Source organism: Arachis hypogaea, chromosome 13 (assembly GCF_003086295.3).
Source record: "Arachis hypogaea cultivar Tifrunner chromosome 13, arahy.Tifrunner.gnm2.J5K5, whole genome shotgun sequence".
Taxonomy (NCBI): Eukaryota; Viridiplantae; Streptophyta; class Magnoliopsida; order Fabales; family Fabaceae; genus Arachis; species Arachis hypogaea.
In genome coordinates this window covers 26,316,650-26,332,554 of record NC_092048.1, presented here as the reverse complement: position 1 = coordinate 26,332,554, position 15,905 = coordinate 26,316,650, and the positions used below count along the sequence as shown (strand labels likewise).

Genomic DNA, 15,905 nt, shown 5'->3' with positions numbered 1-15,905 from the left:
AAGGACAATTTTGGGATATTATCCTATTGCCAAAGAACAGCTAACAAAGCTAGTTATATTTCCAGAGGCTTCCCCATCTGATACCTATCAGTTTTTCCAGTATGGATTAATTGATACAATTTTAATTTTTAATAATCTAAAAATTATTAGTGAGTTTCCTGCAGGATTCGTTGATGCAGTAAAGAGATTTAAAAATATGATTGACAATGTAAATCCAAGGGATATATCCCTAAAATTTACAAACAGTCAACCTATTTTTAATGAAGAAGAAGAATGCTTGGTTCCAACACACCAAGTAATATTCATGTCCGTCTTCCCAAAAAATTTTCAACCAATTGATCAGATTCAAGACTTAACAATTTACAGTCATGAAGGAAGGATAGCCAGCACATTAGCAAGGGTCTTTGAAAGAACTCAAAAAATAACGAAGGAATCTCACACAAGGATTAATTATAAAAGTAGAAATACTTTGCTTGTGTCCAGTAAAAGAAATGAAATTGAAGAAAGAGAGATGAGACTCTTGGTGAAATTTGAATCAGCATTCTACAACTTATTCGGACTTTTAGAAAAGCTCCCTGAAGGGATAAAGAGGAATCTCTGCTATTTGATAAAAGACAGAGAAGACCACAAGTGCCAGCTATGTGCCTCAGAGTTATCTGAAGAAATCAATAATGAAACGGAATCAACTCACATGATGAAGGAAGAGGACAATACATCTGAGGGTCACATGATAAAAGAGGAGGACAACACATCTGAAGCATCTCTCAACATTATTGCATAGTGACGTAAGCACTTAGGTCATAAAGCACCAACGATGTAGCTGGTGCAAGATAGCAAACAATGACGTAAGCAATGACGTCATAAGAAGGGTAAGGATGGGAATTGTCCATCAAACCCAACTATTATAAATAGGTTGCTTAGGCAATTGTAGAAGACATCAGACAATAGAAAGCAGGAGGCTTAGAGTACTCATATGCTAGGAGAGCAAGGAGGAAGCTGCCGAGGCGATTCTATAGTCTGAAGAAGAATTCCCTTAGGGAAAACCAATTCTAAACTCCCCTCTGGAGTTAGTATCTACAATCTCCCCTCTGGAGATAAAAACACCTTATGTAAAATATACTAAATAAAAGAAGTTTTTCTCCAGAAAGGTACATCTTCATCTTAGTCTTTCAATTAATGAATTATTTAGAAAGTTTAGAATTAACAGAAGAATCTGATTATTATAGATTAACTGTTTTATTAGATAATGAAAAACAGGCTATTCTAAAAACAGAATTAAATCTCAAATGAAATGAAAATTTCAATAAACAAAATCTTTTAAAAGAAGTTTTTAATAGAAAAAATATAATATACTATGGAAAAATTCAACTTGAAGCCCCTATAAAGATAAAATCCGCCAATGGAGAACTTGAAATAGCTTTGATAAATGATGAAGAATTGAGAAAATAGATTGAGAAAATTAAGGATCAACAAAAAAGATCTAAAATTGGATGGATTCATATTAGTACTATACAAGTCTTAATCAAATCTACATATATGAAAGGAATTAATTCACCAATAAGCTTAGCAATCTGTGACAAAAGAATTACTGATGACCCAATAGATCAAATAATTGGAATTGTTCATGGAAATTTGGCAAATGTAAATGTTAAATTCAATGCGCATCTTGGATATGCTATACCTTTATCAACTGAAAACCTTGGTAGATCTATAAGTTTGGCTTATAAATTTCACAGAAAAAATCTAATGGAACAAGACGATGAACCTTTTTCAATCACATATGCAATAAATTATGCTTTAACAAATAGCCATCATAGTATAATATTTAAAAACAGAGAAAGAATTTATGTTGATGAATTATTTCAGAAAATTGTAAAAACAGAAATACCAAAATATAAAGCTATTGAAAACCCAGTTCTATTATTAAAAGAACCATCAGGAAAATTAGTTTCATCGAATTTTCAAATAAGAGAATCTAAAATTAATAGCCCTTTAAGTTTATCCAAGATTAAAGAAGAAAATTCTGAAATAAAAGAATTAACAAAAAAGGTCGAAAAATTAAATGAAACCCTAAACATTAAATTATGACAATAAATAAAGAAAAAATATATGTAACTTATCAAGATAAGAAATAAGAGCTCTTTGAAAGAGAAAATCGGTTGAATTATTTACAGTTTTTTGAAATAAATCAAAGAGCATTTGAAGCTCTAAAAATAATCTATGACAAGTTAAAAAGAGAAGTCGAAGAACTAGAAAAATTAATAGAATCTCTAGAAAATAGTGATGAATCGATGATAGAATTTGCAGAAATTTTAAGATAAATAATGAAGCATACAAAGATTGAAAAACCAGAAAATAAAATAAAAAGGAAAAGGGCGAAAAAATTAAAAAGTAAAATAAAGGAGTATAAAAGAGAATTAAATAATCTTCAGATCGAAATTGATGACCTTATAATAAAAAGGATAGAAATAAGAATAAATATAAACAAATTGGAGTTAAACTTAAAAAATTTATAAATGCCTGGAAAATCATATTATGACTTAAAAGAATTAAAGCTGTTAAAAGAAAAAATGGAGAATGAAGTTGAAAAATTAAAAAGATATTTAGAAACAACAGAAAGTATAGAAATAAAAGAAGTTTTTGAGGATTTAAGAAATTATATTAAAAAAAAGGACAAACAGATAAAAGATTTTATATACAATAATCCATGCAAAAAAGAATATCATAAACTAAAACAAGATTGAAAAATTATAAATACTAGTAATATGGTCAATACTTTTGATTATGAATTGGCAAATTATTCAAAGAGTTAATAGTAATTTCGAAAAAGAAAGTAAAAGAAAAGACGAAGAGTTAATAGTAATTTCGAAAAAGAAATTAAAAGAAAAGACGACTTTAAAAATTGGTATCAGAGCCAAGTTAACGATTAAGGGTAACACTTTCTCTTTAAACAACACTTTTAGTGATACGCTTTTAAATCAAAATCTGTAAATCTGTACAATATGGCATCTGTACAGTAGATGGACCCATTATTTTTATATAATTTAATTTTGTACTGTTGTTAACTTGTTATAACTAATATGATATTATTTTTTACACATCGCAATACGTTAAAATTCTCTTCATCGCAAATAATACAAGTTGTGGCATCTCAACTACGAAGGTATATATGAAAAAAAAAAATAGCAAAGAATCATTTATGTTTACTAAAAAAAACATTTTAGTGACAATTTATTTTATCTTTAGTAATAATAAAAATTAAGTAACCATTAACACATGTACCATTAACACAGTTTGTAAACGAGAGTTTGCATAGAATTGATTTTGCAAACTTGATTTTGATGAAAAGTAAGTTTGTGTTAACGTGATTTATGTTTGGCAATCTTTATATTAAAATGGATTATAGTAAAATAAATGTTGTTTGGATTTTGCTACTCAAAATCACTTTTAGAGAAAAAATTACTAAAAGAGACATCAATTTAAATAATATTTTATATTATCCTATCATTTTATTTTAGATATTTGAATAGATCTTAGTAATTCATTTTATAATAAAAATATTTATTATATAAATAAATATTATTATTTTATAATAATAAAATAATATCTATCTTTTGAGAAAAAAATGCAATAAAAATTAAAATTATAAAAGAGAGTACGTACTATACATTCTATAATGTCAAACAAAAAGAAAATGTTCTATAATCTTTTTAGTATTTTATTACTCTTTAATTTATATCATTTTAGAATATACATTTTTATTATTTATGACTCTTTTGTTACTTATATTTAGTATATAATAAAAAATAAAATAAAATACAATAAAAAATACAATAAAAAAATTTCATATCAAACATAGTATATAATAATTACAACCAACAACATGTATCATATGAACAAAAAAATTACAATAAGAAATAAATAAAATTGATATGAATAAAATAAAATAAAAAAAATTTTATACACAACATAAATATAGTACAATAAAGAATAGAAAAAAAGGAATTTATATAAACAAAAAATAATAAAAATTAATAAAAATAAGAATTTATATCAACAATAGTTGTCATATGAATAAAAAAATATAATAAAAATATAATAAAGCACTAAAAAAATAACATCAAAATACTAAAAAAATAATATAAAAAATATTTATCGTATAAATAAAAAAATACAATAAAAAATATAAAAATCAAAATATGAAAGAGAGTACTACAAATAATAAAAAACAATTAAATTTTTTATCTTAGCAGTGATTGAAACAGATCTGAAAAATTTTAATAGAAAAAAAAAATTCAGAACAAAGAACATACACAACAAATGAACGAAGAACTACTGTGAAAGTTATGGTTACTTGCATCCTTTTTATAGAAGAGAATAGATGGTAGGATTGGTAGAAAAGGAATAAATTTTTCACTTAATTCCTCCAACGGTAATCAACTTTCTCAACGTGAACGCAGAAGCAAGAAATTTTAGCTTCACGTGAACGTACGTTCAGAGGTGAAAGCACTTCTGGGTTTAGAGTTCTAACAAATTGCCAAACATAAAAGTGGGACGTTCAAGACACTCAAACGGGCTTCTTTCTTCTCCAACGTGAACCCCAAACACACCCTTAGTCATTAGCTCATATTTTGTCACTAAAAAGTTTTAGAGTAATTATAATAATTACCAATAAAAACATTTTAATGGCTAAAAAATTCTATAATTTGTCATTACATTTAATAATAATAATAATAATAATAATAATAATAATAATAATAATAATAATAAATTAACTAAAAGAAAGTGTAGCCATAATGCTATTGTTTTAGTTTCTCACTGTCACTAATTTTTCTTGTAGTTAGAGAAATAATATTTTATATTATTTTTTAGTACATCTTAATTACTTTAAATACTAAAAAGAGAGAACATATATTTAATGGTTCGTTCAATATTTTTCAAAATTTTAAGTAATTAGTTGTTAATTATATTCTTGAATATATCTAAGGTGAAGCTAACGATTAATTCTAATTTCCAATGTTCTGAAAATCGGACCGAATCGGTCGGTTCAATCGGATTAATCGAAAATCGGTCACCTAGTCAGTCCGGTCCACTTACAAAATTGTTCTATAATAAATTGGCAAAAAACCGGCCAAATCGGTGGTTAACCGGCAAATTGGGCGAATTGGTCAGGTTTCAATAGGTACCGGTTCTCCCCCATAGGTAACGAAACGGCGTTGTTTGGATTTAAAAAAAAAAAAAGAAGAAAAGAAGGCTGAAGAACGCATTGCAACCTCTTTCCAACCCTAAATCCCTAATCTCTTCGAAGAACACTCCTGGACCTGGTTAGGGGTGTTCAAAACCGATTCAATCCGAACAAAACCGATCAACCGAACCGAAAAAATCGATAACCGAATCAACCGAAAACCGAAAAAATCGAAAAAATAAAATTTTGCTTTTTTTTTTGTTCGGTTCGGTTCGATTTTCGGTTTTGATACTGAAAACCTGAACCAAACCGAACCGAACCGGTGTATATATATATAAAAATTAATTTTACAAAATATCCCTAACCTAAACCCTAATACACTCACGCGGTCGCGCCGCTTCTCCTTGCTCTTTTCTTGCTCACACACAAACTGCTCTCTGTCACTCCCTATCTCTCACTAACGCACACTCCTCTACTCTTGTCTGCCGTCGCTGTCCAGCCGTTCAGCAACCGCCATTCCCTTCTCGTCGTCCGTCGATGCCTCTATCCAGAAGCCGCGTCTCTCAGCGTCGTCATTCTCAGCACCGTTGACCTCAGTAGCCGCATCATCTTAGTGCCGTGGTTCTCCATTATTCTTAGTTGTGCTCCATCGTTCTCAGTCTCTCAGCCTTAGGTATGATTTGTTCAATTTTTGTTCTGATTTTTTGTCTAATATGATTTTTCTGAACTTTTTTTTTCTGTTCTAAATTCTAATTTTTTTATGTTGTGACATAATTTTTCTATTCGTTATGATTATTGGTTTTTGGTTCTTGGTTTTGATTTTCTGATTGTTGTTATGATCATTTTCAATGTGTTATGATTATTGGTAATAACATTTATTTGGGGTTTTTTGTTTATGATTATGTTATATGGCTCTGTTCTTAGTTTATTTTGATTTTGTTCTATTTTTATTAGATTTTAAGGTTTATTTTGATTTTATTCCTTTTTTGTGTGTTTATTCTGATTTCTGAATTCATTATTTTCTTGGTTGTGATTCTTGGTTTAAGGTTTTGATTTTGTTCTGATTTTTTGCTATGAATTGGATGTGTTTGTCTTTGGTGTGATTGTGCAGTTGTGCTTGAGGTCACTTGTAGGAGGAAGAACAAAGGTTTTGCATCCCAAATCAGTCTCAATCTTCTTAGAAATGCAAGTGATATTGGATAATAACTCAAGATCAGATGAAAAATGGGGTATTGATTTTTATTCTTGGATAATATTCTCCTTTTTTATTTTGTTGAAATTTATTGGTTTTTATCTTCTGTTTTGACATTTGTTTAAGGTTGTTGCCTTGTACTACAATGATTTTACAGTTTTAATAAAGTGAATCAATGAGTTTGTTTGTAAAACTATGTTTATTTGATGAAACTTGTTATGATTCTAATTTTGAAAATAATGCAAAAATTGAAGCATGGTCCTGTTCCCTTAATTTGTAGATTGAGAATCGAAAATACTTAACATTTAGAGGCACACGTTTAGTTTATTTAAGCAGTCATACCACTGTTTAATATTCATTTTTTGTGTTAATTGTTTGTGTTATAACTTAATTTCTGATTTCAGGTTCTTTGTTTGCTGAACAATGTTTTGCTATCTTGGTAGAGAACATCAAAATATTGCTGCTTTGCTGGAAAAATTAATGGAAGCAACTTTTTTTTTTGTTGTGTTTAAATTTTTCATGCTTTTCAGCTATTGTATTATCATTTCTTTTGTTATTGAACTTCCTGTATCAAGATTTTTATTATTTATTATGTTGTATGACTTTATTGATAACTTTGTGAAATTAAACTTGTTATTTTGTTGCATATGTTTTTGTTGAAAATAACATAGGACAGAGCTTTTAGTAATGGGAAATAACAAGAACAGAATACTTTTTTTTTAATTGAAAAACCGAACAAACCGAACCGAACCAAACCGATTTTAATTGGTTTGGTTTGGTTCGGATGGTTTCAGTAAAAAGACCGAACCAAACCGAACCGAACTACTAATATAAAATCGGATCGGATGGCTTTTCCGTAAAAAACCGAACCAAACCGCACCGCGAACACCCCTAGAACTGGTCATCTCCCACTCCCAACCCTAATCTCTTCGAGGCTCGAGCTTCTGCCTACGAAGGACAACCGCCACCGCCGGAGCCAACCGCCACTATCGTGGGTCATCGCCTCACTGTCGCGGGTCATCGCCTCACCGTTGCGGGTCGTCGCTTTGTTGTCGTCACCGTCACCGAAGAGAGGTCGTCTGGCTCTGGCCTTCTGTTCTCTACTTCTCTTGCGGTTAGTTCTGGGCTTTTGGCTCTTCTTCTGTTCTTTCTGTTTTCATTTTTTGTTCTGGGTTTCTGTTCTTCTATTCTTCTATTTTTTAATTTTTTTTATTTTGTTTATTATATGATTAATCATTCTGTAATGTTGAATAAATTTGACGTATGTTGAATTTTAGAATTATGCTCTGCTCTGTTCTTCAATTTTTTTTATCTTTTCAATTCTGCTTTGTTCAATTTTTTGATTTTTTCAATTCTGCTTTGTTGAATGCCATATGAATGGTATGAACTATGAATTGATATATTGGTCTGGATTCTAGATTGCTGGCATTCTGAATTTAGATAGAACAGTCACAAAATGATCAGCAACAACAACATAATGCTGTACAAGAATCTCAGACATGTTCCTCTAGAGGAAAATCTGACCTGGCTTGGAAATATTTCACTGTGAAGTATGATAAAAATCATAAGGCACAATATACATGTTTCTTTTGTTTGAATACTTATAATGGAGGGGGGATATATAGGATGAAATATCATGCGAAAATTCTTGGACAAATTAAAGTATGTAACAAAGTCACTGAAGAAGTTGAACTTCAATTCAAAAGGATTTTGATGGAAAACAAAAAATAAGATGGAAAAAAATTGAGGAGGAGTCTTATGGTGGGGAAGCACCTGCACAAGAGGCTTAATCGCCTAACCCTGTACAAGCTGCTGTTCCTACAACAACGGGAGACAAAGGAAAGAGAAGAGCTATAGTAGCTACACAAATTGGAAGTTATTTTAAAGAAAGGACTACTCCAGAATCTCAACCGACTTTGAAAAGTGTTTTGACTAATAAAGAAATTGTGCACAAGGCTAAGTTGGGACTTGCCAAATGGATCGTTGATGCACGTATTCCTTTCAATGCAATTCAATCACCTTACTTTCTATCTGCATTGGATGGTGTTGCTGCAATTGGACCTGGTTTCAAGGGACCGTCATATGATGAAATGAGAGTTCATTTACTGGCTGATCTTAAGAGAGAGTGTCAGTTGCTGGTTGAAAAGTATAGGAGGTCATGGAAAAGCACCGGTTGTACGCTGATGGCAGATGGGTGGAGTGATCAAAGGCAACGAACTTTAATTAACTTTCTAGTTTATTGTCCTGCTGGTATGTCATTTGTTAAGACTGTTGATGCTTCTGATGTGATAAAAACTGCTAATGCATTGTTTAATTTGTTTGCTGATGTTATTGAGTGGGTTGGGCCTAGTAACATTGTGCATGTGGTCACTGACAATGCTGCTAATTATGTATCTGCTGGAAAACTTATTCATGAAAAATATCCAAATATATTTTGGTCTCCTTGTGCTGCCCATTGTATCAATCTTATTTTAAAAGATATTGCAAGTATTCCTCACATAGCTGACCTTGCTTCCCGTGCTTCAAAAGTGACTATGTTTGTTTAAAATTATATGATCTTATTGTCTTGGCTTAGAAAAAGAAAAAGTTGGACAGAAATTGTTCGACTAGGAGTCACACGTTTTGCCATTGTTTTCATTACTTTGAAAAGTATATATGATCACAAGTAAGATTTGTAGGCATTGATGGTGGACAAATATTTCACTTCTCATAAGTTAGCCAAAAGTACTAATGGAAAGATTGTTGGTTCAATTGTCTTGGATAGTAAGTTTTGGCAAGATTGTGTTACCACTGTGAAAATTGTTGGTCCTCTTATTAAGTTGTTGAGGCTTGTTGATGCTGATGACAAATCCTCTTTGGGAATCGTGTACGAAGGCATGCAAAGAGCTAAAAATGCTATCAAGACAATGTTTAGAAATCGAAAAGCTGCATATACGCCATACACGAGTATCTTGAAAATGAGGTGGGATAAGCTTTTGAAGCGTGATCTCCATGCGACAGCGTACTTTTTAAATCTAGGCATTTTCTATAGTGAGGGTTTTGTTGAGAAGGCAAATATTTTGAGATCTTTACTTGATTTGCTTGATGTTAAAACACTTTGTGATGACTCAGTTGCCGCAATGCAAGAGATACAACTGTATCGAGATTGTAAAGAAAGTTTTGGGAGGGAAAGTGCTAAGAGAGCGGCATCAAGACTTGAACCTGGTAAGTTATTTGACTTATTTCATATCCAAGTTTAGTTTAGTTTCAAAGTTTAATAGGTTGGGAGATAAACATTAAAAAGTATTTGATTTTTATATCTACGTAGGTGAATGGTGGAGGCTACACGATGGGAGTGCTCCTAATTTGCAAAAAATGGCAGCCCGTCTTCTTCATCAAACCTCTTCTTCATCTGGATGTGAGAGGAACTGGAGCCTTTTTGAACAAATCCATTCAAAGAGGAGGAACCGGTTAGAGCATCAAAGACTAAGTGACATTGTTTATGTCACCTATAACCTACGCCTTCAATCTAGGTTGCATCGAAAGAAGAGGAATTATGATCCAATTGACATTCAAAGCATTGACACGGTAGATTTTTGGGTAATGACAGATGAGAATGATCCTGAATTTACTAATGGAGATGTTGAAGGCATTGAAAGTTTAATATACACTGATAATGCTATGCCTTCGTATCCTAATGGTGAGTGACATAGCAAACTTTGTTTCCTTCCATAAAGATACATGTCATTAATATTGATTTCTTATTGAGTTTTCTTTCTATTTTATTAGATGGAGGAGACATGGAAGTTGAAGTGGATATGCCTGATGTTGTAATTGAATCCTCAAATACTTCTTTTGGTGGTATTTCTGAAGATGCTGGCTTTGGATTACCTGTTTATAATGGAGACATCGGAACACTTAATGATGATTATGACTTCTGATGAGTAGTGTATTTGTTTAGTTGAAGTATTGTTTGTTGAATATTGTTTCTTTTGGTTGCAAAACATTGTGTTTGTCATTTATGTACGTTTTGATTTCTTTAGTTATAAACTTTGATATTTGAAGTTGTTTATGACCTTTTAATGATAAATTATGTATTGTTCATTTTGTGAAATTGTTAAATTTTGAATCTTATTAGTTTAAAAATTATTGAATTTAACTTTTTAAAATTATATATTGAATTTTTTATAATTACGATTCAATCCCAATTGAACCATTAAATTATTGAACCAATCACTTGACCAATTTAATGATCGGTCTGGTTCTCACAACCTTGCTAATTTCTAACGAATCACGTAAAATTCAAGACACGACGCTTCAGTAGTCCAAACACCTCATTAGTAGTATGCTAGTTCTTATGATTGACTCCTAAGTTATAATCATATACTATTATATTATTTATATAATATCAGGCCAAATGGATGGTCTCCCATTTGTGTTAAGCCCATCTTTTTGTTTCCCAAGTCCAATTCAAAGACACAAATCGCATCAACTTTCATAAAAAAACGCAAATTACCATAACAGGGGTCGTCACTAGGAAACCAATTTTATTCATATTCAGCTTAATTAAATAATTAATTAAAAATTCCTCACCAAGATTCAAGAGACATTACTTGTGTATAAATACCATTCAAACCGTTGCGTAAAGAACACAATTTGTTACAAATTTCCCAACACTAATTAATACCACAAAATATAATTAAATTTTGCCAAGAGATACATATGGCTCCAATTAGCAAAAACGTGCATGTTTTATTGGCTCTAATGCTCGTTATTCTTACAATTTGCACTTCCCATGTAATTTCCTCTCGAAAGCTCAATAATGAACCATCATCGTCAATGTACCAAAGACATGAGCAATGGATGTTAAAATATGGCATAGTGTACAAGAATGGTGAGGAGAAGGAGAAACGTTTCTTGATATTCAAGGACAACGTGGAATTGATCGAGTCATTTAATGCTGCTGGGAACAAGGCTTACAAGCTTGGTGTTAATCACTTAGCTGATCTTACCAATGAGGAATTCAAGGCTTCACGTAATGGATACATGAGATCAAATAATTCACCTCCAACACCATTCAAGTATGAAAATGTCACTGATGTTCCAAATGCAATTGACTGGAGGCACAATGGAGCTGTTACTCCAGTCAAGAACCAAGGCAGTTGCGGTAAGATAAAGTCAAAAATTATATATCTATCTTTTCTTTTCTTTTTTCAAGTTTTTCATACTACACCTTTATCATCATTTCATTGGCACTTTGGCTTAGTTTTTGCTATCTATATAAAACAAAATTATTGCATGTGCTTGGAGTATTTACATGAGATCTGCTCCATATATATTCATAATGGTTTATGCCATAGAGAAAAATTATTTTATTTAATTTAATATTTATAATTTTATGTGTATAATTTTTTTAATTATATATTTATTATATTTAATATTACTAAATTATTTTACTAGAAATTAATGAATATAAAATAAGTAATTTTTTGCTATTTTAATTTGGACTAATTTTTTATTTTCTCTTGAACTTTTTTGTATTCATAAGAAGGACATTTCAAATAAAAAGAGGATTTTATTATAGTAAATATTGATATATATTATTTTAATCATATTAAATGTATACTAAAATTAACTGTCCATATAAATATATGTTAAAATATAAAATGTATATATTTTAAAAATAATTTTTCTTTTCATGATTATCACATGTAAGTTTAATATAGTTTCTAATGTACATCATAAAACTATCATTTATATTATAAGAATCTTAAATTCATAATTATCACAAATCTATTATATTATTTTATAATTAAAATGTGTTTTGTGTCACTTTTTTATTGTAATTAAAATTAAATATTTTTTTCTAAAATTAAAGAATTCTCATCTTCTCTTTACTAATTTTACAACCAAAATGTGCTATATGTCACTTTTTCATTGTAATTGAAATTAAATTTTTTTCCTCCAAAATTAAAGAATTTTTTTCTCCTCTTTACTAATTTTACAACCAAAATGTGCCACATATTACTCTCATTACAATTGAAATCAAATCTTTCCCTCAAAAATTAAAGAGTTCTCTCCTCCTCCCTCTTCCTTTCTCTATTTCTCTCATTCCTTCAACCACTCTATCTATTTTATATATCATTATCAATATCAATGACTAATTACTAATTTGACAATCAAAATATGCAACATGATATTCTTTAATTGCATTAAAATTAAAATTAAAAATATTAAAATTGAAATTAAAATATACCTATATTATGTATCATATATTACTATCTAATTTAATAATCAAATGTGTCACATGACACTCTCTTATTAAAATTGAAAAAAAATATTTTTTTCAAAATTAATAAATTCCCTTCTTAAATTCTCTCGTCAACCTCTCTCAATTTTTCTATTTCTTTCTACTATTTTTACTCTATATATAATTTATATTTTATATATATTAGTAATTTGACAAATCAAAATATGTCATCCGATATTTTTTTATAATTAAAATAAAATTTTTTCTTCCAAAATTAACAAACTCTCACTCTCACTCTCATTCTTCATCTTTATCTTTCTCTCTCTTTTCTCCCATTCTCTACGTTTTTTATCTTTCTCTTCTACAGAAAATAAAATTAATAAAATAATATAATTTAAATAAAAAATTATTATTATTGTTATTATATTCATAGTTTTTAATTTAGTTTTAAATTTTCACTTCTTATCTTTCTAATCTATATTTTTATTTTTTTTCTTTCAAATATTTATTACATATAATTTGGAGAGAATATCAATGTTATAATTAAAAGTTAGAATCAATATTCAATTGTTTTAAAAAAATTAATTTTGAGTTAATTTTATAACTATCAGTATAATTTTTTATACTAATTAATATCTAATTATATTTTTATATACATAGAGAGAAAAAATTTTATTTTTAAATAACAAGTATAAAAATTAATTATTTCTATTTGTGCAACAGACTTAACAGTTAACACCTAATTAAATATAAAAGTATACACGTTAAATTATTTTAAATTTTAGATAATGAATGTTAAAATTAATTATTAATAAAAAATTAGACTTTTTCATATAAAAATAATAACTAAAAATCTTATTATTTGATTTTTTATCTACAGATACCTTGATCTTCTTAACCAGAGACTTTTGTCAACCTACGACTTTTTTTTGTAAAAATAATTTGATTTTATAAATCTTTTGTGCCATGCATAATTTATACTGTCAAAACAAAATGAACTGTAATTTTAAAATATTTATATTCCGGTAATGTTATTACCGATAAAAATACTAATAAAAATAAAAAGAATTACTAATCTTGATTCATGATGAATAAGTGTTATTAGGGAGAATTCAATTTGTTTATTTTTTAGTCTTCTTAATTCTTTCTTCAATTAAATTATTGATGGTGATTGAAAAAGAAAAACTTCATTAATAAAAAAAGAATTAAATTTTGATTTTCTTTTCATAATAACAAATTTTTATCAAGTTGGTTAATTTTTCAAATAATCATAAAAATTTTTTATTTTATTATTTAATTAAATATTTATTAAACAAAAAATAAAACACATCATACAAATAAGATATAATATAATATAATTTTTTACAAAATAATAAATATATTTATTTATAAATATATAATAATTAATTTTATGTGTATATAATATTTTTTATATTATTTTGTAAGAGTTTAATTTTGATACACTATAGTGTAAAGTATTTTATACAGTCGTACAATCACATCCGTTCTTTTGGATGATCATTTACACAATCAATGTAAAAAATAGTTATTTTTACTGATGTGATACATATATAAAACTACTTTACAGTGCATCAAAATTAAATTCATTTTATAAACTTTACGGAGCATACAATAAAAAAGTAGTTTTCAATTTTTATATACAGTTATTCAAAGATATATAAATATATATCCTTTTTTTTTCTAAACATAAAATTCTACTTAAAAGGCTTTGTTTTTAGCTAAGAACTAGAATTATATTTTTCAAACCAAAAAACTTATCGTTCAATCAATTACACCATAGTCGAAATTAGTGTCTGAATCTTAATATATAATTATATACTTAACATAATTGTTAATTAAATTCTTTTTGCAAAGTCAGGATGTTGTTGGGCATTTTCAACCGTTGCTGCAACCGAAGGCATCCACCAGATTACTACAGGAAACCTTGTGTCCCTCTCAGAGCAAGAGCTTGTGGACTGTGATAACGTGGATCAAGGTTGCGAGGGAGGTCTCATGGAAAATGGCTTTGAATTCATCATAAAAAATGGTGGAATCACCACTGAGTCAAACTACCCTTACAAAGGAGTTGATGAAACTTGTGACACAAGTAAAGAGGCTTCTCCAGCAGCTCAGATAAAAGGGTACCAGCGGGTGCCTGCAAACAGCGAGCACGCACTTCAACAAGCCGTGGCGAACCAACCGGTTTCTGTTTCCATTGATGCTAGTGGATCTGCTTTCCAATTCTACTCGAGTGGCGTCTTCACCGGTGAATGTGGGACTCAACTTGACCATGGTGTTACTGCAGTTGGTTACGGTGCAGATGATGATGGTACTGAGTATTGGATAGTAAAAAATTCTTGGGGCACACAATGGGGCGAGGATGGTTACATAAGAATGAAGAAGGGAATAGATGCTACTCAAGGGTTGTGTGGCATTGCTATGGATGCCTCTTATCCCACTGCTTAACATAATTTTTTCATATTATCAACTTGTGATATGATTGTCAGTTTTAACTTTTAAGTGTGTATGTAAAATTAAATCAGATATTGTATTGATGAATATATGCACTTTATTTTTTAAGGAACTTTTTGCTGTAAGAACTTGAACTTCTACGTAAATTTTAATTTCTATTTCTATTTAACTTCTTAGAGTTTAATTTTCAAACGTTAATTAAGTCTAAAACGTTTTCCACAGTCATATAATTATAATTATTCTCTTAAATAATCCTTCACATAGGTGATATAAAAAAGAGTTATTTTTATTAATGTGATATTATGTAATTAAATATTTTATACTAACAATAAAATTAAATTCTTAATTTTCTAAACCAATGGAATATTTACTGATTTATGGATAAATTTACTGACATACAAACATACTTATTCAAAAACAATTGTATTTAAGATAAAAATATCTAAATTTAATATAAAATAAATAATGTTTGGGGTAGCATATACTTTATTTTTATATTATTAAAATTTAAAATTTAAAATTTAATATTAAAATATTTTTTATTAATTAAAAATAATCAATTTTATAAAAATATTATTTATATACTAAAATTAGTTAGCAAAATACTATATTATTTAACTTATTCTTAATATGTATTTTGTATTTTAAAATATATTTTATACTAATGACTAATTTTAGTATACACCTAATATGATTTTGTAAATTTTGTTAGACATGTAGCATTGCTAGATTTAAGTCCCATTTTAGTCTTTAGAATTGACGAGTTGCACCGATTTAATCTCTGAGATCTTAATTGCTCTAATTTTATCCTCTAAATTCGAAAAAAT

General features: G+C 28.7%; 2 protein-coding genes across 2 annotated transcripts; both read left to right on the top strand.

Annotated features, from left to right (window-relative positions):
- Window positions 1–9,061: 9,061 nt before the first annotated feature.
- LOC112733124 (uncharacterized) lies at window positions 9,062–10,297 on the top strand. The gene is made up of 3 exons (XM_025781995.1): window positions 9,062–9,581; window positions 9,685–10,056; window positions 10,146–10,297. Exons 1-3 carry the CDS (start codon window positions 9,062–9,064, stop codon window positions 10,295–10,297), a joined length of 1,044 nt encoding a protein of 347 aa, XP_025637780.1.
- A 781-nt stretch (window positions 10,298–11,078) lies between these two features.
- Window positions 11,079–15,072, top strand: LOC112735832 (senescence-specific cysteine protease SAG39-like). The gene is made up of 2 exons (XM_025785309.1): window positions 11,079–11,523; window positions 14,486–15,072. The coding sequence occupies exons 1-2, from the start codon at window positions 11,079–11,081 to the stop codon at window positions 15,070–15,072; spliced, it is 1,032 nt and encodes a 343-aa protein (XP_025641094.1).
- Window positions 15,073–15,905: the final 833 nt, after the last annotated feature.